The sequence below is a fragment of the Orcinus orca genome, chromosome X, assembly GCF_937001465.1.
Source record: "Orcinus orca chromosome X, mOrcOrc1.1, whole genome shotgun sequence".
Lineage (NCBI taxonomy): Eukaryota > Metazoa > Chordata > Mammalia > Artiodactyla > Delphinidae > Orcinus > Orcinus orca.
In genome coordinates, this window is record NC_064580.1 from 125,558,397 (window position 1) to 125,579,553 (window position 21,157).

Genomic DNA, 21,157 nt, shown 5'->3' on the forward strand with positions numbered 1-21,157 from the left:
TTGATTTAATATGCTGCTTAGCTCATTAAGCCATACTTTAAATTTATAAAGGCTGATAGTACTTACACATCCAAGTAAGCAGAATGCTCACTTTCATGTTTTATAAATTACCTGTGGAAAACTGAGTTTCTCCTTGACCTTGCCTTTTTTTGATAGACCAATTGCATAGGCCCCTAACCGGACATTTTCAGCCCTGAAATCCCTGACCTCCCTCCTCTCCCTGAATCTCTTTTGCTTTGGGAATGTTTAACCTACATCATGCTGCCCGGCTTATCTTTGTTTTAACACTGTCATTAAGAAATATCAACTCTTTAGATTAACTAGAACTCTTCAAAAAGATTTACTGTCACTTCTGTGGTTTTTCTCCTTTGATGGGAAGGCAGATAAGATAGAGGCAAGGAAGAAAAGTGAGATCCGTATACAAAACAATACCTTAGCTTTTTTTCTCATTTCCATTTTTCTCTGAGTTGTATTTACAGTTTGTATTTCTGGAAAGCCTTTTTCATTACATGCTGCATAAACATGAAGAATGTAGAGTGGTATCCATGCTGTTTATGGTTGGTTTGCTCTTTATGCTTATGTTTTCTTGCCCTTGGCAAGAAATAAAAAGTGATTTTGCAGTTTTCTTCACTGCCTTTTTATGAGTATAAAAAAGTACTTGTTCTTAATATTTTTCATAGATCTTTTAGTAGTGCAGTTGTCAAATAAAACCTCTCCTCTCTGGGTTGTTGATTTTATGGTCCCAACCAGAAGGTGGGTAATTTCAATCACTCGATAGCGTATTAGGATTAAAGCAAAAAGGATCTTTGCATGTTTTCCAGTGTGCATTTTACATGAAACAAAGCAGAATGGATGCAAGCCTTGATCAATTCCTGGTGTTTTCCTTGTCCACCGAAGCTTCTGTTAGAGCTCTTAAGGAGTTTTAAAAAAAATCTAGGCACAGAGGCTGTCATCTGCTATTGCCAAAGAACAGGCAGCCCAAAGCAAATGCCAAGAGTTTTATTGGGTTCTTTTTCTCAATTTGTTATTGCATCTGGTCTTGTTCATTGCACTACATGTCAGCTGATGCAGAGAGAGGTGACTGAAACATCTAGGTTCCAAATGGCAAAGTGGGAGGCTATCCGAAAGCATTTTATGTGTTTGTATTTGTTTCCTGAAGTTTAATGAACACAGAAGGCAGCAAGGGTTGACATAAAGCAGGCTGCAGTATTGGCTGATGGGGAACGCTTACTGCTCTGTTTTATTAGTACCAAGTGGCAGGACCACCAGAAAGGTGATGCCCATCTTTCCAACAAGTTGAAATATAATTGAGTGCCTTCTGCTGCTATATATTTCCTTTGTACTATCTTGAATTCTGCTTGGGTCCTCATCTTTGTTTGTGCGATTAGAATTCATTGTCACTCACTGTTCTTCAAACTGCAGTTCAGTGGTTACCCTCCACCTCAGACTAGGGGATGCCCAATAAAGAAGGAGGATGAGTCGTCTCTACAGCATAAAGGGACAAGAATATATCGGAGTTATGCTATAGACCATATAATTGCCCACGTATACCGGGGATGGGGTGGGGTTAGAAGTGATGTACAAAAACTGAAGCTCTGGGGAAAATGGACATAATGACTCTTTATCTGCCTGGATGAGGTGGACACCCAGTGGTTACATTCTTGATGATTCACATTGCGTGTTGTGGATTCCATGTGAAAATTCTCCAGGGACAATTGGCATGTGTTTCCAATGTTTAATTCAAATTTACTTACAAGATGGTTGGGGCAGCCCCGCTCGCAGTGGCCAGTCTGGGCGGAGGTGTTCGCGCGAGGAGAGCGTGCTCCCGGCGTCTGATATGGCGGCAGCCGCGGCGACTGCAGCGACGAAAGGGAATGGGGGCGGCGGGGCCCGGGCCGGGGCCGGCGAAGCCAGCGGCTCGCGAAAGAAAAAGGGCCCGGGGCCTCTGGCCACGGCGTACCTGGTCATCTACAATGTGGTGATGACCGCGGGGTGGCTCGTTATAGCTGTTGGTCTGGTCAGAGCATACCTGGCTAAGGGTAGCTATCATAGCCTTTATTATTCCATTGAAAAGCCTTTGAAATTCTTCCAAACTGGAGCCTTATTGGAGATTTTACATTGTGCAGTAGGAATTGTTCCATCTTCTGTTGTCCTGACTTCTTTCCAGGTGATGTCAAGAGTTTTTTTAATATGGGCAGTGACACATAGCGTCAAAGAGGTACAGAGTGAAGACAGTGTCCTCCTGTTTGTTATTGCCTGGACAATCACGGAAATTATCCGTTACTCCTTTTATACATTCAGTCTATTAAACCATCTGCCGTACCTCATCAAATGGGCCAGGTACACGCTTTTCATTGTGCTGTACCCAATGGGAGTGTCAGGAGAATTGCTCACAATATATGCCGCTTTGCCCTTTGTCAGACAGTCTGGCCTATACTCCATCAGTTTACCTAACAAATACAATTTCTCTTTTGACTATTACGCGTTCCTAATTCTGATAATGATCTCCTACATTCCAATTTTTCCCCAGTTATACTTCCACATGATACACCAGAGAAGAAAGGTCCTTTCTCATACTGAAGAACACAAGAAATTTGAATAATTCCTGCTTCCTGCACACCCCCAGAAACAAACTTTCCAATGACAAAAGATGCTGCAGACTTTTTCTGTTCCCAGTACGTTTCATAGAAAATAAGTAAGAACTTTTTTTAAAATACTAAAAAAAAACCAAAACAAAACAAAAACCAAAATCCAGTGTCACGTGGGCCTGGGATTTTATAAAAAACAAAACAAAAGCTGTTACATAAAACATCCTTGCTGGTCCATCTCAGCATGTTCTTTCCACCAGAAGTTCCCAGTACTTATGATGGCGCTGGAAAGGGATTTGGCGTTTTTTATCCTCCTGTTTCCTTCATGTGTCTGATAAATAAAGATCTGTAATACTAAATACTTGAGCGTTACAGTCTGAGTAATGAAGTTGTGCCCGCTCAGTGCCCAGCTTGCAGCAGCTATCTTGCAGTCTGTAGTGTGTTTAGCATTCCCTCTCAAAGTGCTTGACTGCATGCTGGAAGCCATTTGTCCTCTGGAATGCTCTGAAGTTATGGCTGGGACCTTCCCGCCTATCTAGTGAATGACTTATACAATGTATATATGTCTGTGAAACTTTGGAGTAGTGCCTATAATCAGAAAACAGCTAGAACCCTTTTGTTTGTTTTCAGTCGAGTCATTACTGCCTGCCACTACGAAGTGTGCCTGAATTTAATAAGTATGTGTATATTGTAGAGAAGCTACTTTATCTGGGGCTCAGCCTCAATCATATTTTAACAAAATGACAGTTCTCAGAAAGGGAAAGCTCAGTCACTAGTCAGCGACAAGTACCTTTCACAGTACCATTCTCAGAACACCCTTGAGCAAGGTGTTTGCCAAGAGCAATTCTTACTTAGGGACCTGACGCCAGTCTAGTTGCACAGGAGTAAAGAATCCATTAACGAAAGCACACGGAAGGCGTTACTCTAAAAATGGAGTCTGGAAGAACAGTCAGGAATGGGTTCATATGCCCTTATTATTTTACCTTCACACTTTCATTCATCTCTTCTGTTTGGATACTTTTCCTAATTATGGTCCTGTGTAATTCCCACCAAGTTGTAAGTCCAGAGGCAGTGAAATGTTCCAGTTGGGCAGTCATGAGCTAAAAGTAGTATTGTCCCCACATTTTGGATCAGCCAAGAAATACTTTGGACATATGGACATTGTCTAATTAACATCATGTCGCCATACTTTAATTGCTAAACTGTGCATTTAAGGCTCTTCAGGAAAGGGTTGGATAAAAATGTAAAGCCCAAGTTTAGATGTGCATTAGATTTTAAACACAGAGTGTTCTTTGTGCAAACTTCACCCCCGTTTTTTTTAATTGGTTGATCTGTAAAAGTCTAGCTAACTGACTGATTATCAATTAAAATATAATTGCTAATATTAGAAGTGTCGTAATGGAAAACTAATTTTTAAATGCTTATTTTCATAGAAGCTTGAAAATTAAGATGAAAATGAGAAGAAAATATGCAGCCTATAATTTAATGCAGGTAGATGTGTAATAAATTATTTTTGAATTAAACATTAAAATTCTGCTTCTTAAAGTTAGCACTCTTAACTTGGGCGTGTTGAGATTAGAATCTATTCTTGTATTTGATAAATAAAATATGTGGGAAAGATTAAAAAAAAAAAAAAAAAAAGATGGTTGGGGCAGACGTCACTATCTTTTTGTGGGCTCAACTCTAAGTGATTATTTTAAAAGATGCTCCAGGAAAATCAAAGCAGGAATTTGGGGCAGTGATCCTAAACTCAGATCCTTATCTAAATGTCCAGACTTTGGGTGTGAGCAGGGTTGTCATACTGTAAAATACCTAGGCAGCGACTCAGAATAGCTCTTTTCTCATCACAGTGATGGATATGTTAATTAACTTGATTGTGATAATCATCTCACAATATATAGGATATCAAATCATCACATTGTATACCTTAAATATATACAATATTTATGTATTATATTTTATATATTTATATAATTTATATATTATATAATTATGTCTCAATAAAACCAGAAAATAATTTCAGCTCATATTTAGTGATTTTTAACCTTAAAGTGAAAAATAATGGTGAATTATGATGTTAACTGTAACCTCTCTATAATTGAATGACAAATTTTGCCGAATATTGTTTTATTTTTATTTTCTCCTAAAAATAATTAAACATCTTCTGTGCTTCAATATACACGGTACTTCATTTAATCCTATAAGCCAGTCACTTTTTAAATTTAGATTCACAGATGTCAAATAACTTTAAATATTTTTCAGATTTCTGTCTTACATATTAATGTCTACATGAGCATACGAATTCCTGGGTGCTGGGTTGAGTTCTGTGATCAATCAGCATTCTTCCCAGAAGTACCAGATACATCAAGAACAGTGAGCCATCAGAACAGAGATGGCCAAACCTGGGACCTGTTGGCATTAGGGTTCAGGGTCTCTTATCTATGTTTCATATCAGGTGTTTTTGCTTTTTCCTATTTTAGATATTAGGGCTCAACATATATTTTGAAAAAAATATCGAACTAATAGTTGGTTAAGATTCATAATGCCTCTCATCTCCAGAAACATAGCAAGGGGGTGCTGAAACCTGTGCTTAGTAGTATTTGCATTTACCCCTGGCTAGGGTTTTAGGGTATAGTTTTAGGCCAAACCTTATTAATGTGCAGCCTAAGTCATTTCAGGTATGAAGATCAAACGCTCAAAAGAGCAAAGACCTAGGCAGGCACTGCAGGTTCATTTGGAATAAATTGCTTTATACATCATTTTATTTGCACCATTTCAATCCTCATAGTTACGTTGTATAGAGCTGTCTAGTTTAGCCAAAATATTTCAAAACTCAGTATTGAAGAATGAGCTCATGAATCTGTGTTTTTTTTTGTATCCTGAGATTGGCTATAAAGAGCTTAGTACTTTTTAATCACTTCTTTCTTTGTGGGAACAAGTATCAATTTGGACTATAAACGGGATCCATACCTGATGACTTGGCAGATTTGCTGAAATGTTGTGCATATTTATCTGAGGGTCAGCATGGCAAGAACTCATCTTCCAGATGATATTTAAGAGATTTAAATTACTTATAAATTACAACATGCCTAATTCTAAAAGGATTAAGATAAATATGAAAATATTTCTTGATAAGGGCAGTTAAAATGCAAAAAAATAAGAGTACGCACAAATACAAATTCATATACATGTGAGAACCTATTTTAAAAGAGGGCAGAGAGAATCAGGTTGGACTCTGGAATGAATGAAGTACAGAAACTGAGCAATCAATTTAGCAGCCCAAACAAGAAGCAGGACCCACTGGATAATGTTGTGTGATTTTCTGGTGAAAAGACGCAAAGCTACCCAAACACCTGTTTTCTTGACACTGAATTCTAAGAAGGACATGTAGGGGGATCCTTATCTTCAGATTCAGTTTTTAAATAAATACAGCAACACTCTTCAAATGGATACATCTCAAATGGATTCTCCAGAAATGGTGAATGTCACATCAAATCAGATTTGAGTGGAGTCATCTCTGTGGACCACAAGGCAAACTTGTCCGGTGCAAATATGGCTGATGGAACAACATGAAACCAGTGCTTAGAGTACCTGGAGGAAGGAGTCCATGAGATCTTCTGGTACTTTCTCTCGTGCTGTGAGCCAAGGGTTCAAATTTAAGTTTGTCTTGATTAATAAGGAAGGAAGGATGGGGGAGGGAACAAAAATCCAATAAGCCGTACAGGATAAGAGAAATGGAAACTCTGCATTTCTGTCCCAAGGGTCAGTATTTCTCTATAAAACTTGAGGCCCTAAGCCTTGAAAGGTCTGCTGGGGCCCAGGGTAGGCCACCCCAAAATGTGCCTCAAGGACATATTGATTATTTTGAATTAAAGTTATTTAATAAACAGCCAATGCAGGAGAGGCACTCTGACCTGCTTTATGTCTCCCTGAAATCAGGAAATAAATCTCTCATGAAAGGTGCTCTCCCTGCATCTGGAGGTAGAAGGACACCCTTATCACCAAAGATAGGGAATTGGGGCCAAGAAACCTATATATACAAACTACCCCAAGCCCAAACTCTGTTTAGAGTTTTCACTAATAAGGTACCCAAACCTAAGTTTCTTGGTCCTGTCAATTCCTCACAATTGTATTCTTTTCTTTTCTAAAAAGTATAAAAGCTGCCTACTTTGGCCACTTCTGAGGTTCCAAATGGGCCCTCCATATGCATGAATTAAAATTTGTTTTGCCTTGCATCAATTTTACTGTTAGTCCAGCCACAAGAACTCAAGAGAGGGAAGGGGGAAATTTCCTCCCTGACAGATCCCAGAGATGGGTTTGACTGTAGTTTGAGGACGAAAAGCCCTTTTCCGGCAGAGCATGGGAAAAAGGGTGATTTGCAAAGCAACATTAAGGATTGAAGCTGAGATTAAGAACCAAACAGACAGTAGACTAGAAACATTAATCCAAAAGGACTGTGGAGAGAGTCATTAACTAGTGAAAGTTGACTAGATAAACACATGGTAGGTCAGGGGAGAACAATCAGGTGCAGAACAGAGTGTGCTAGGCATTCTCTGGAAATATTGCTAGGCAAACTTGCAAATTTACATGGAGTTCACTGGTATTTCCCATATATGGGCCACTGACTCAAAGAGAATCAGTTTGGTTCATATACCACACATTAAAAATACACAGTAGTTTAACTGTATATTTTCCCTTCTAGACTGTGAACTCCATGAGGAAAGAGACAGCTTGTCTTATTTGCTGCTAAACATCCATTAGGAGGCACATGGCTTGACAATTAGAAGAAAACAAAAATGTTTGAAGGACAGAATTAACGTGCCTATGTTTTCTCATTTAATAATGGCTATTTATAAGGGGGAGGTGGCATTATCCCTATGTTATGGTTGAGGATGTAAGACTGAAAGTTGAGATAACTTACACATCCTACAGCTCTTTATCCACTTAATAAGTAGCAGTGCCATCATTTGAACGCAGGTCTGCTTTAAGTAAAAGCCCATTAAGCAACACTGTCTCCTTACCAAGCAAACATTTACAGACTAGGCACAGGGCACTGATTGCAATGTTAGATATTGGAGATACTGCAGAGAAAAGTAAGATGTGGTCCTCAGCTTCCCAAACAGAAAAGCAGAGGGTCATACAAAAGTAAAACACAGAGCTTTTTTAAAGATCTAAAGATACGAAAAAATCACAATAGATGACAGCACAAACATTTAACCCTCATGAGAGAGGATCAGAAGTTTTTGATGAGATGCTTACAAGATAGACATTAGAAGAATTTAAGGAATCTGATAGCTCATGTGGACATGGGAGGTGTGGTAGGCAGAATTTTGGCCCCTGTGGCCTTCTCTCTCTCTTCTTTCTCAGTAATATGTTGAATTGCAGGCCAAAATGGACTTTGCAGATGTAATTAACATTCTTATCAGTGACTTTAAAATAGGGAATTTATCCTGGATCATCTGGCCAGGCCCAGTAATAAGTATATGAGCTCACTTTTTGATCTCCATTTTGTTTACTGCATTTTGTTTTTCTGATTATGTTAGCTATATTGGTGAGTAATGCATAAATATATTTCTTATTTGTCTTTACAAAGAATCAGCTTTCGTTTTGTTAATTCTCTCATATTTTGTTTTCTGTCTCATTTGCTTTGCCCTTAATTGTATTTTAAACCTTTTCAGATTTGTTCTGTGATATTTTTTTCAAGCTGAATTAGTTGAATGGTTTTTTAATTTTTTCCACATAGTCTAATAAAAATATTCAAAACTGTAAATTTCTCTGTAAGTTGTGCTTTAGATATATTCCACAGTTTTGACAGATACTACTTCTATTGTTCTTAAGGTCAAAGGATCTCATCATGTACATTAGAATTTATTAGTTAATGCGTGGTTTATTTGGTGTATTTTTCCTCAAGACACAAGATTTTTATCACGCCTTTATTATTATTCTAAGAATTTTTTTTGTTTTAGTTATGTATTGCTACATAAGACAACCATTTTTATTATGTTGAAGATTGCTGTGGGACATCAATTTAGACAAGTCACAGGAGGAATGGTTTGTCTTTGCTCCACAATATTTGAGGCCTCAGATTGGAAGACTCAATGACTGGGGCTGGGACGGTAGACTGTAGTGACTACACATGGGCTCTCTATTTGGCTTAGGCTTCTCACATCATGATAGCTGGGTTCCAAGAGGAAGTATCCAGAGAGCAAGTATTCTAAGGGACCTAGAGACTCAGAATCTGCTTGACTTTTTTATGACTCAGTCGAAAGGCACACAGAGTGGCATCTGTGAGACTCTTTGCTGAAGCCATCCCAATCTAGCCCAGATTCAAGGAGAGGGGAAATAGCACTCACCTCTCGAATGAAGGAGTCCCTAATAATCTGTGGTCATGTTTAAAACCTGCCTCAGTCGTACCATGTTCAAAGAACTTGTTTCTGTGTACTGTTAAATCTTATGGTTTATATGTGCCTCATTTATTTCCCCATACGTTTATTTACAACAGTTTTCTATTTTTAAGTATATCTTTTAAAAAGCAGGATATCTTTGGTATTTTTTGTTTATTCAATATTAGAGACTCTTTTGATTGCCCCACATTAATATAGCAGGTACAGATCCATGTGTCCAGGTTTGAACACTCTTTGGGTTGTGCTTTTATTTATTTCATTGCTTTTTCCATATGTATTTTGTTTTATGAGGGCTCTGAGTGGTCTCAGACTAGTGCCAGGACAGTAACTAGACATCTAGGTTTGTAAGTGCAATTGAGAGGTGCCTCCCAGCTCCAAGTCTGACTTAGCCCACCTTGATCACATCGATATCTTGGGGCTCTCCAGGACAGTGTGAAGGAAATTAGTGGCTACAAAGAGAATCATCTACCCCAGCTTATCCCCCTGCCTTGGGTTCTTCACCCTCCAATTTCCATTAGTCATTTCCCCTCCATTCTTAGACCCAAACACTTTCTATATGTCTCTAAGGATTTCTCACACTTTTGTTTCAGGTGTGGAGTGTAGGATCGTGTTCTGTCAATATCTTGACTTCTTCGTTGCCTCTGGTTGGGTTTGGAGAGGAAACCCATGTTAGTTTGACATCTTGTCTCAAAGTTTTTGGTTTCGTAAAAGTATATTCATCTGATGTTTTAAAAACATACATAAATGCAATGGTGTATTACACATTTGCTCTTCAGCTTAGAAAATCTAGTCATTATAAATGAGGGGAACTCTCCCTTGTGCATAGCACTTCGTGGATTTTATAGCATCATCATCTTCATTATTTCAATGCTCAGAACAACACTATGACATAGTTGTAGACGAATAAACTGAGAAGTTAAGTGACTTGCCTATAAATGTAGCTAATAAGAAACATTGATGAAGTTCAAATTCAGATCCTCTGACTCCACAAATTTCTTTCTACTATACCCTCTCAATACTAAGTTTAAGATCATTTCTCTGAGTCACAAAAACAGAGGCACAGATAGATTGCATGTTGAGTGAAGACATTTTTTAAAATAATTTTTAAAATATTTAATGTAAGTATAGCTATTATGCGTGACAGAAAAGACCAGCTTAAAATGATGGATTGACTATGTAGGTTTAGAAAACCAATGACAAAATAGGCATCCATCTGGTGTGCACATTTATTTTTTAAATTGAGATTTTTTGTTCAACTTTATTTTTACACAATTTCAAATTTATGGAAAGTTGCAAGTATAGTACTAGGAATTTCCTTTATTCTTCACCAAATTCACCAATATTTCATCACATTTTCTTGCTTTCACTCATTCATTCGTTTTCTTTCTCTCTCTCCCTCTGTGTAAATAATACATATAGTATGTAAATATATAGTATTTATTCCCCCAAAACCATTTAAGGGATAAGTCACACATATTATGAATCATTGACCTAAATCCCTAAATACCTTAGGATGTATTTCCCAGAACAATAAACCACAGTAATACCAAAATTGGGAGATTTAACTTTGATATAATAATATTCTCTAATTTAGGAATCTGCAAACCTTAGGTCTCAGGTCAAACATGGACAACTGCTGCTTGTTGTGAATAAACTTTACCGGAACACAACCACATTTTGTCTATGACTGTTTCTGGGCTACAACAATACAATTGAATAGTTACAACAGGTACCATGTGACCCACAAGTCTACAAATATTTAATATTTGATCCTTTACAGAAAAAATTTTCTGATCCTTCTAGAATCCATAGTCAAATTTGACCTTGTCTAAATAATAACCTTCGTAGTTGCATTTCCTCATTCACGACCCACCTAAGATCATTCATTGTATTTAGTTACGTTTCTTTAATCTGCTTCAGTCTACAACAGTTCCTCGTCCTTTCTTTGTATTTAATGACGTTGAAATTTTTGAAGAATAAAGACCACTTATTTTGTAGAATATCTCTTTATATTGGTTTATCTGATATTTCCTCACGATAGATTTAAGTTGTACATTTGTGACAGGAATAACACTGAAAAGATGCTGTGTTCTTCTTAGTGCACCTTATCAGTAGGTATATTAGATGTCAATTTCTCTTTTGTTAGTGATATTCATCTTAATCACTTAAGTTGGTGTTTGCTAAGTTCTTCCAACATGAAGTTACTATTTTGCCATATTGACATATAATTTTTTGGAGCATCAGCTGAGACTTTATAAATATCTCGTTCTGAACGAATTATCACTATGATGGTTAAAAAGTGATTTTTAAAAGTCCCATATGCATATTTTAATATCTTGGTAGGATGATGAAGCTCAGGCCTGTGCCCACAAAGTGCAGGAGAAATGTTTAAGGCCAATACTCACTAGAAGCCAGGATTCACACAGAATGCTGAGCCTTATCTTCAGTGCCTTTTTGAGTCTGAATAATGGATGTGGTATTGAAAACAGGGAACATTGTTTGGCTGACAGAATATTTATGGAGTAAAGTACTACAGGAGTGCTCAGGATAAGTTCTGAATAATATTCTTTCAGAAAATGCAGTATAGAGATTCAAATGTAAAACTATAAGATGAATAAGAAATTTCCATCAATTCAAAATGGTTCAATATAAGGCATAACTGTCTGCATGCCAGAAAGAAACAGGCCACAACATACAGGTTTGGGTGACAGTGATTTGTGGCAGCTGTCCACAGCCAAATATTTCACTTGTGTGTGGCTGTGAGAAACAAGTCCATTGGGCTGAGCTTAGACACAGTCTCCATGCCCTCGGTTAAGGGCAATCACTTAGACTGCCACTTTCAAAATGACTTTCTCAGGTAGTGGTAGCTGACATACCAAATGTATGAAACTTCTGATTTGACTCGAGATAAAGTCAAAACGAAGGTCATATCATCATCCTCAAAGTCAGACTTTGTTCAGGAAGTAATTAGAAGAAGGATGATTAGGGAAGCAGGAACAGAACATTTTCTTCCAAGTGTTATTGCCTTAGCATTGATTGATGTTTCTGTTCTGTCCACTCTGATTTTAAAAAAAGGATGAGTTGAAGGACTGATTTTGAGTATATTCATTTTCAATTTCCGTTCAGTGTTGGCTTGGAATAGAGCAAATAGTGAAATGATAATGGTAAAGACAAAGAAGGGTAGCAAATGTTTTTCTAGATGGTACCAGAGGGATTTCCCAATACAGCACAAAGGAAGTAGTAGGAAAGAAATCTCACAACATATTTTATGTGATTGAAGTATCAATCTCTAGGTCTCCCCATTTAGACATTTACATAAAACGTTGCAAATAGTCTTGTAAATACTGGTTTTTAGGCAATCCTATGTGTAATTTTAAGAAATTTTATTTTTAGAGTATGTCAGGAAGCTATAATTTTGGGGTAGTAATAATGATAGAATAAGTTGGCTTCAGTTATAGTATCCTAAAAAGGCATCGAATAATCACACTCTCATTATAATGTACAAATACAAGCCCTCTAAGAGAACAAAGATTAAGTGAAAGAAAAGAAAAATTATACCAGTGTTGAACCTTACCATATCTTGTCATACACATATGAAGATAAGAGCTAATGTTTGCTGAGTTGTTACTCACATTCAACTGAATCCCATGTGTGAACTGATTTATAAATCTGTACATTCCATGGTAGGTTCTCTTCTACTGCTATTCACCACAAAAATCTTCGTTTAGCTTCTCTGCAAAGTTGTTGATGTTTTGAAGGATATATTACCTATATACATCTGGATCATTAGCTTCGTAATTCTCCAAGATGGAGATTTGTTAGGAAGTTAATTTTAAGTGGCAAAATGTCTAAATTATTTTAAGATTGGAAATATCTCTCCACTTCCAATCATTGAAAGTTTGCTTTTCACAATGCAATAATATATTCATTCAAAATATGTTTGAGAGCTTACTGTGGAACAGAAATTTTTCTTAAAAGCTGGGGAATATATTGTATGTATTGAGGGTATTCAGGGAAGGTTTTAGGGTCACATAGTCTGAAGTGAGAAGTGGCGAGAAAGGAAGGTTTTAAAACTAATTCAACAACTGCTATTTGGTATTAAGATTTCCATGAAAAAGCTACTTATGATGACACTTTAAAAGAAATAGTCTTCCTGTGGAAAAATAGTTAGGTTTCCAAAATGTAGATATTAATAGTTTATGAAGACTCAAGGGTATTGTATATTGCTATTTATCTTGATTTGTACCAGGATGACATAAATAGGCACCAAGTCCCAGCCAGAATTTTCTGTGGGAAAAGGGAAACACAGGAAGTGCTATAGATTATTTTTTAAATTATGGTGATTTGAAGGACTGTATCTGCAGACAGATTGCCTGAATTCCAATCCTGGCTCTGCCATCCACTACTTGTGTGATCTTGGGTAAATATGAGAAAACGTAAAACCTCTCTGCAGTTTCCTACTCAATAAGGTTACTGGAGGATTAAATAAATGTATGTAAAATATCGGGTTGGCCAAACCCGAACAAACTTTTGGCCAACCCAATATTTATAAAAGTGGCACATAGTAAGTACTTAGGTACTAATATTACTATTAAATAAGCGAAAACTGTACATATGAGAAAATCCAGACTAAAGAATTTTCATCATTAAAGAAGAATGAATGAAAATAAGTGAAGATGCAATTCAAAAAGTTAAAAATACAAACAGAACAAAAGGAACCATGAGAAATGAATTGTTAAATTTAGCAACATAAATTATTGGATTGAAAATATAGATTAAAATCAATCCAAGCCTTGGCACATGGTAAAGATAATCAAAATGGACAATTTGTTTATGAATCAGAGAAAACACAAGATATGCTATCAGAAATTTGGAAGGGAATAAAATTATTCATAATGGTGGTGATAACTGATAACAAAAAATTATCTTGTCAGTTGCTTCTGGAAAAAGTAGTTTCTTTGTTAGGAGACCAAAACCAAGTAAAAAGACCAAGTCATGTAGTTGAATCATGGTTGCCGTGTATTTCTCTGAGGGGATGGTGATGTGAGCAGCCGGCTGACACTTGGTGAAGAAGATGGCAAAGAGGGGCTTCCCTGGTGGCGCAGTGGTTGAGAGTCCGCCTGCCGATGCAGGGGACACGGGTTCGTGCCCCGGTCCAGGAAGATCCCACGTGCCGCGGAGCGGCTGGGCCCGTGAGCCATGGCCGCTGAGCCTGTGCGTCCGGAGCCTGTGCTCTGCAACGGGAGAGGCCACAACAGTGAGAGGCCTGCGTACAGCAAAAAAAAAAAAAAAAAAAAAAAAGATGGCAAAGAGGTGAGGGAATAGGAAGCAAAGTTTAAGTGACAGTACTTGGAATAGAAACTTGAACTTGCCAAGCTTGGCAAGTTTTTGCTTCCTAACATATTCTTATGTATTTTCTCCCTGAATTCTGAAAAAAAAACATATTACTTTTCAAAATGCCAGCCTGGCTCAGCTAGATTAAGGGAAAAAAGGAATAGGGTTGCACCAGAGATTGAGGGGCAGAATCACTCTTCTGGGAAATGGATATGATGGCAGAGCCCTTGTGTACTGTTGGTAGGACTATAAATTAGTGCAGCCAATATGGAAAACAATATGAAGGTTTCTCAAAAAATTAACAATAGAATTACTATATGATCCAGCAATTCTATTTCAGGATATATACACAAAAGGGTCTGTAATCAGAGTCTTGAAGATACATTTGTATACCCATGCTCATAGCAGCAGTATTCACAATAGGCAAATGATGGAACCACCCAAGTATTTGTTGATAGATAAATGGTTAAAAATCTGGCCTATACATGCAATGGGATATTATTTAGCCTTAAAAAAAGGAAGGAAATTCTGACACATTCTTACAGCATGGGTGAACCTTGAGGGCATTATACTAAATGAATAAGTCAGTCACAAAAAGACAAATACTGTATGATTCCATTTATATGAGGTAGCTGGAGTTGCTAAATTCATAGACAGAAAGTTGAATGGAGGCAGGGGGATTGAGGAGTTGTTTAATGGGTATAGAGTTTCAGTTTTACAAGATGAAAACAGTTTTTTGAGATTGCTTGCATAAATGGATTTAATATTACTGAAATGCACACTTAAAATGGTTAAGATGACAAATTTTGTTACGTGTATTTTACCACAATTAAAAATAAAAAGCAGGAATGACTATATTAGTATCTGGTAAAGTAGACATCATAGCAAAGAGAGCTACTAAGGGCAAAGAGGAATATTACATTATTATAAAAGCATCAATCCACCACAAAGATATAACTGTCCTGAATATGTATCAACCAAACAGCAGAGTTTCCAAATACACAAAGCAAAAACTGACAGAACTGAAAGAAGACATTGACTAAGCCACAGTTATACTTGGACTTCAAACACCTAACACTCAGCAACTGATAGAACCACTAGGCAGAAAGTCAGCAAAGATTGAATAACTGAACAAAACAGTGACCAACAGGATCTAATTTATATATAGAAGAGTCAACAACAACAGAGTACACACTTGTTTCAAGAGTCCTCAGAGCATATATTGATACCAAGATAATGTACATCCTGGGCCATAAAATGAGCCTCAACAAATTTAAGAGATTGAAATACTACAGAACATATTTTCTGAGCATAACGGAATCAAACTAGAAATATGTAAATATGAAAGACAACAGGAAAATCTCTAAACAATTGGAAATTAAACACACTTATAAATAATCCATGGGTCAAGGACAAAGTCGCAAGGAAAATTTTTTTAAAAAGACATTGAGCTGAATGAAAATGAAAAGACATATCAAAATATGTGGAATGCAGCTAACGTACCACTAAGAGAGCAATTTATAGCATTAAATGCTTACATTAGAAAGAAGGAAAGGTCTCAAATCAGAGACCTAAGTTCTTACTTAAAGAAGATAGGAAAAAAAGAAAATAAACCCAAAGCAAGGAAGTAAATAAAGAGCAGAAATCAACAAAATTGAAAGGAAGAATAAAATAGTTTTTCCCCATTGATTTTCTCTATTCAAAACAATCAATGAAATTGACAAAACTTTGGAAAGACTGACAGAGAAAATTAGAGAAAACAACGACAAATATCAGGGATGAAACAGGGACTGTCATCACAGATCCTGCAGTCAGTTAAATGGATAATAAGTGGATATTCTTGTTAACTCATAAATGTGAAAAATTACAAGAAATGAATCAATTCTTTGAAATACCACAAATTACCACCCCCCCAAAAGGTTATATAGGCAATGTAATTAGTCCTATAACCAATAAAGAGATTGAATTTGTAGTTTAAGTTCTGAAAAAGAAATACCCATGTCCCCATGATTTCACTGGAAAATTCTACCAAACAGAGATTATACATTGACATTTACTCTTTATCACAAAATCAAAGAGGGTGAGGACATTTCACATCTCATTTTATGAAGCCAGGATTACCCTGATATCAAAACTACAAAGAGAGTACAAGAAGAAAGTGGAAAGAGTCACCATACCTGGTATTAAGGTTTACTATGCAGTCACAATAATGAAGACAGCATGGTGTTTGCTGAGGGATGACACATATATCAATGGAACAGAATAAAGAACCCAGAAATAGACTCAAACCAATATTCCTAACTATTTTAGACAAAAATGAAAAAGCAATTCAAGGAGTAAGAGTACCCTTTTTAACAAATTGTCCTGGAGCAATCGGACATCCATAGTTTAAAAACAAAACAAAACAACAACAAAAAAACCTTGGCCCAAATCTCATACCTTATACAGAAATGAAAAAATATCACACATTGAAATGTAAAACTATATAATCTTAGAGAAGATGTTTGGTACCTAAGACCAGGTGAAAAGTCCTTAGACACCAAAAGCATGATCCATAAAAGGAAAAAATTGATAAACTGGACCTCATGAAAATTATGACTTTTGCTTTGTGAAACATGCTATAATGATGATGAAGCATAAGCTACAGACTGGGAAAAAATATAAATCACATTACCTGACAAAGGACTTGTATCTGAAACATATAAAGAGCTCTTGACATTCAACAGTGAAAAAATTTAAAAATCCAATTAGAAAATGGGCTATAGCAGTGGCCCACGATAAGCAGATGGGTTGGACCTATATGGCTCCTTTATTCCTGGGGTTATCATTTCATTGCTAAAAATGACGTAAACAGAAACCAGACCGAAAAACTCCTAATAAGAGTACAAGAACTGAAGAAGGAGATGCAATGGCTTAAAAAGGAACAGGCCAACAACAACAAGAATTCAAATATTAGAGAAAATTCTTCAGGAACTGGAAGTGCTAAGTGTGCTCTTTTTTTTTTTTTTTTTTTTTTTTTTTTTAAATTTCAGTGCTCATGGCCAAAGACATGCAGCCCTAACATTAGTCTGTCTGGTCTGGACTAGGGATACCAAGGCTTTGCCAGTCAGGAGAACACAATACAACTGAACAGAAACTGAGGCTTAACCAAGACTAGACTAGGAGAAAACAGGCAGACCTCCAACCCTCACTGATGTGGGTGAACAAACAAAGACATTAAATGATTTTGGACAGGTGATTTCTCTTGACCTTTGATTTTACTTTCCAAGGGGCAGGGATTCAGAGGATTTTAATTTGAAAGGGGTCAACGATGCTGCTAAAGAGATTCATTATGCCCACATTTCCAATCAGGTGCTCCCTCCAGACTTCTCTCTACTGGCCTGGGCCCCTGTAGAACCCAGCTTCAGTGCTAGGTTCAGCTATCATGAGCAGACTTACTGCCATTTTCCCTTTGTGCTGATTTAGATATTGTAACCATGAATTATACAGCTCAGAAATATGACGACACATAAGATTTTAGGAACTTGTGTAAAATACATGTAGCCAACAGAGTGATTAATTTTCAGTGGACTACTCTCTCTGCTCAAGTACAGCTAGGAGTCCAGAGCCTGGGTGAGGGGAAAGGACAAGAACCTTTCTAGTTATGTCAATGTGAAGTGAGTGGCCAGGTGTTCCTTTATCGTCAAGTCTGCTGTACGATGGCTGTCTTTTTCTGATTGCCAAAGGAATGGAGAAGCCAGAGATTATTGATAAATCTGCTGAACATAGAGAAATATCCCCAGAAACCTCACTATGGTATGGCTGTAGAATTTTCTCTTGTCTTATATGACTTTAAGTTTGAAAATATCAACTGGATCTAGGATTGGGAGGTTCAGGAGTTCAGTGCTACCCACCACCGACAGCTATAGGCTAAATACACTGTTAAAACTTACATGTTGTATAGTATACTAGAAGGACTGGACTCTGTTGCCATACCCTGTGGGAAAGGACCAAAAATGGATGGAGTGATAGAATAAAGAAAAGTTAATAACTCTGTCATAAGGCAGACCATTGCATTTGTAGTAGGAGTGGAAATGTACATTATAAGCCCCTAATAGATCATCCTAAATGTCAAGTATAGGAATCCTGATCCAGCATCTTGTAAGTAGGGGATGCATCGAGCATCCACGTTTATTTCATGAAGAGTAAACAAAAGCCTAAAGGGACTGTAATGACACACAGAGGAAGAAAATATTATATATAGAAGACAACAAAGAGGCTCTGTGTTTATACAGAAACTAAAACATCATTTAACCACAGAAAAACTCACCAGGGTCTAGGAGGCAACAACCAGCTAGTGGTAGGTGGGTGTAGAAAGGAAATAATATACATGCTATATATATAATTGCAAGAAGTCCTAGAAATTCAGATGATCAGCTATTAACAAAAGCCCATAAGGTCATAGTAAGGAAGGTCTTGCTGCTTAAATAAGCAACAATTTGTTCTTTTATCCCTATCATAAAAGATTGAGATTTTTAATAAGCAGTCGTAAAATGGAGATGTATTTCTGTGCACCTGGAAACCTGTGCCTTGTGTTCAAATTCATGAAAGCCTGATTTTGTCAGTGTTAAAAAAAATAGGCTATATAGACACGAATAGAAATCTTAGTGAAGAGGATATACAGATGGCAAATGAGCACATAAAAAGATGTTCAACATTTACCATCAGGGAATTGCAAATGAAAAGTTCAATGAGATATCACTATACATGAACCAGAATCACTTAAAACAATTTTTTAAATGATAACACCAAATGCTGGTGAGAGTGCAAAAGACCTGGTGGGACTGTAAACTAGTATAGCCACTCTGGAGAGAAGTATGGAACTTTTTTACAAAACTGAATATGCCATTACCATATGACCCAGCAATTGTACTCGTGGGCATTTATCTCAGAGAAATGAAAACTTTAAGTTCATAGAAAAACTTATACAGGAACGATCATATCAGCCTTATTCGTAATAGTCAAAAAATAAAAACAACGAAAATGTCCTTCAATAAATGAATGGTTAAACTGTGGTACATCCATACCATAGAATACTACTCACCAGTAAAGAAAGCAAAAAAAAAAAATTGATACACACAACCACTTGAATATATGTCAAGGGATTTATGCTGAATGTAAAAAGCCAATCACAAAAGGTTATATGTTGAATGATTCTATTTATTTAACATTCTAATGGCAGCATTATAGACATGAAGAACAAACTACTGATTCCAGGGGTCATGGAGAGAGGGAGATAGTTGTGATTATAAATGAGTAGCATGACAGATCCTTGTGATGGAAACTTTCTGTATCTTGACTGTAGTGGTGATAATCACAGGAAATTACACAGGTGATAAAATTGCATAGAACCATACACACACGCACACAGACTTGTGCATGTAAAACTGGAAAAATTGAATATGGTAAACGGATCAAAACAATTTCAGTTTCCTGATTGTGATATTGTCCTATAGATATGCAACATGTTACCACTGAGAGAAACTAGGTTAAGGGTATAAGGTATCTTACTATTTCTTATGACTGCACATGGCTTGACAATGATCTTAATTTTTAAATAAAATTAAAGCAAGTTTGTGGCATCATTTAAATGCTACTAAACTCTCAACAAAATAACAATCATAATATTAAAAAGAAATGTAATATTGATGTACACAAGAACATTGACTCTCTATGCTGAGTAACAGAAGCTGGATAAAAATGAGTACATACTGATTCCATTTATATAAAATGCCAGAACATGTAATCTATGGAGACAGCAAGCAAATCAGTGGTTATCTGAGGATGGGGGTGCAGAGAGGGACAAGAGGAAGCAATTGTCAGGGGGTAAGGGGAGACTTATGGGGGTGATGGGTATTTTCACACTTATAATTGTGGTAATGGTTTAACAAGTATACACATATGACCAAACTCATTCAGTGGTCACTTTAAGCATGTGCAATTTATTATATGTCAATTATACTTCAATAAAACCACTTAAAAGGATCGTCTCTTCAGAGAAAAAACAACAACAACTTTGGAAGGAATAGAGATAAAAGATGTTTGGAGGGGAGATGATGTTGTTTTAGAATTCTTTGTAGACAGTTGCCTGTACTGAGAGCAGACAGCTCTTACTTCCCTGCCCTTGGGAAGCCACTGCTCCACCTTAAGTTTCTTTAGAAAGTGGGCTGATCAGTGTTGAGTTTGTGGCTTCCATTCACCATTATTTTAGTCCTCAGGGTGCTTTCAATAACTTTTAGTAGGGTGAGATTTTTGGCCCTCTGGAGGACCTTTAGTCGCTGGCATCGTAGGGTGAGATGTAGCAAACACTTGTATGACGTAGGTGGCCTGGAAGTGATTTGTCTATTTCTTGGGATGATACTGCCACCTACACACCTCAAACCACATAGGTTCTGGCAATGTACACTTTGTCGTGCCCCTCGTCCAGCCCCCTACCCCAAAGACAGAAACGCCAAGCCCCTTTCCACCTTGCCTGTGGGTTCAAGTGTTAAGTAGGAAATTTATCTTCAGCACTCAGTCCTGACCCATTCCTTATCCCCACTGTCTGGTTAACTGTGATTCTGCCAGTGTCCCCCCCAACCTTGCAGGACTCAATGTCCCTCCCTCCTCACACACCTGCCTCTTCCCTTCCTTCCCTGCTCCCACCATGAGAGAACTGGCAGAAACACACAGAAATTTTCACAAGTTGATTTTTATTTAATTAGCATCCGTGTACCCTGATGCTATAAAATTCCGTGTCTACACAGTTGGCCATTTCTCAGACCTCAGACTTGGCAGATATTTCTGAGGTCT

The 21,157-nt window shown here is 37.1% G+C and overlaps 1 protein-coding gene and 1 pseudogene across 1 annotated transcript; both read left to right on the forward strand.

Moving 5' to 3' along the window:
- The first annotated feature begins 1,777 nt into the window (after nt 1–1,777).
- Nucleotides 1,778–3,457, forward strand: LOC101280036 (very-long-chain (3R)-3-hydroxyacyl-CoA dehydratase 2). The gene has a single exon (XM_012538989.3). It carries the CDS (start codon nt 1,838–1,840, stop codon nt 2,600–2,602), a length of 765 nt encoding a protein of 254 aa, XP_012394443.1. The 5' UTR covers nt 1,778–1,837; the 3' UTR covers nt 2,603–3,457.
- An 8,414-nt stretch (nt 3,458–11,871) lies between these two features.
- LOC101280284 (tRNA pseudouridine(38/39) synthase-like) lies at nt 11,872–19,323 on the forward strand (annotated as a pseudogene).
- Nucleotides 19,324–21,157: the final 1,834 nt, after the last annotated feature.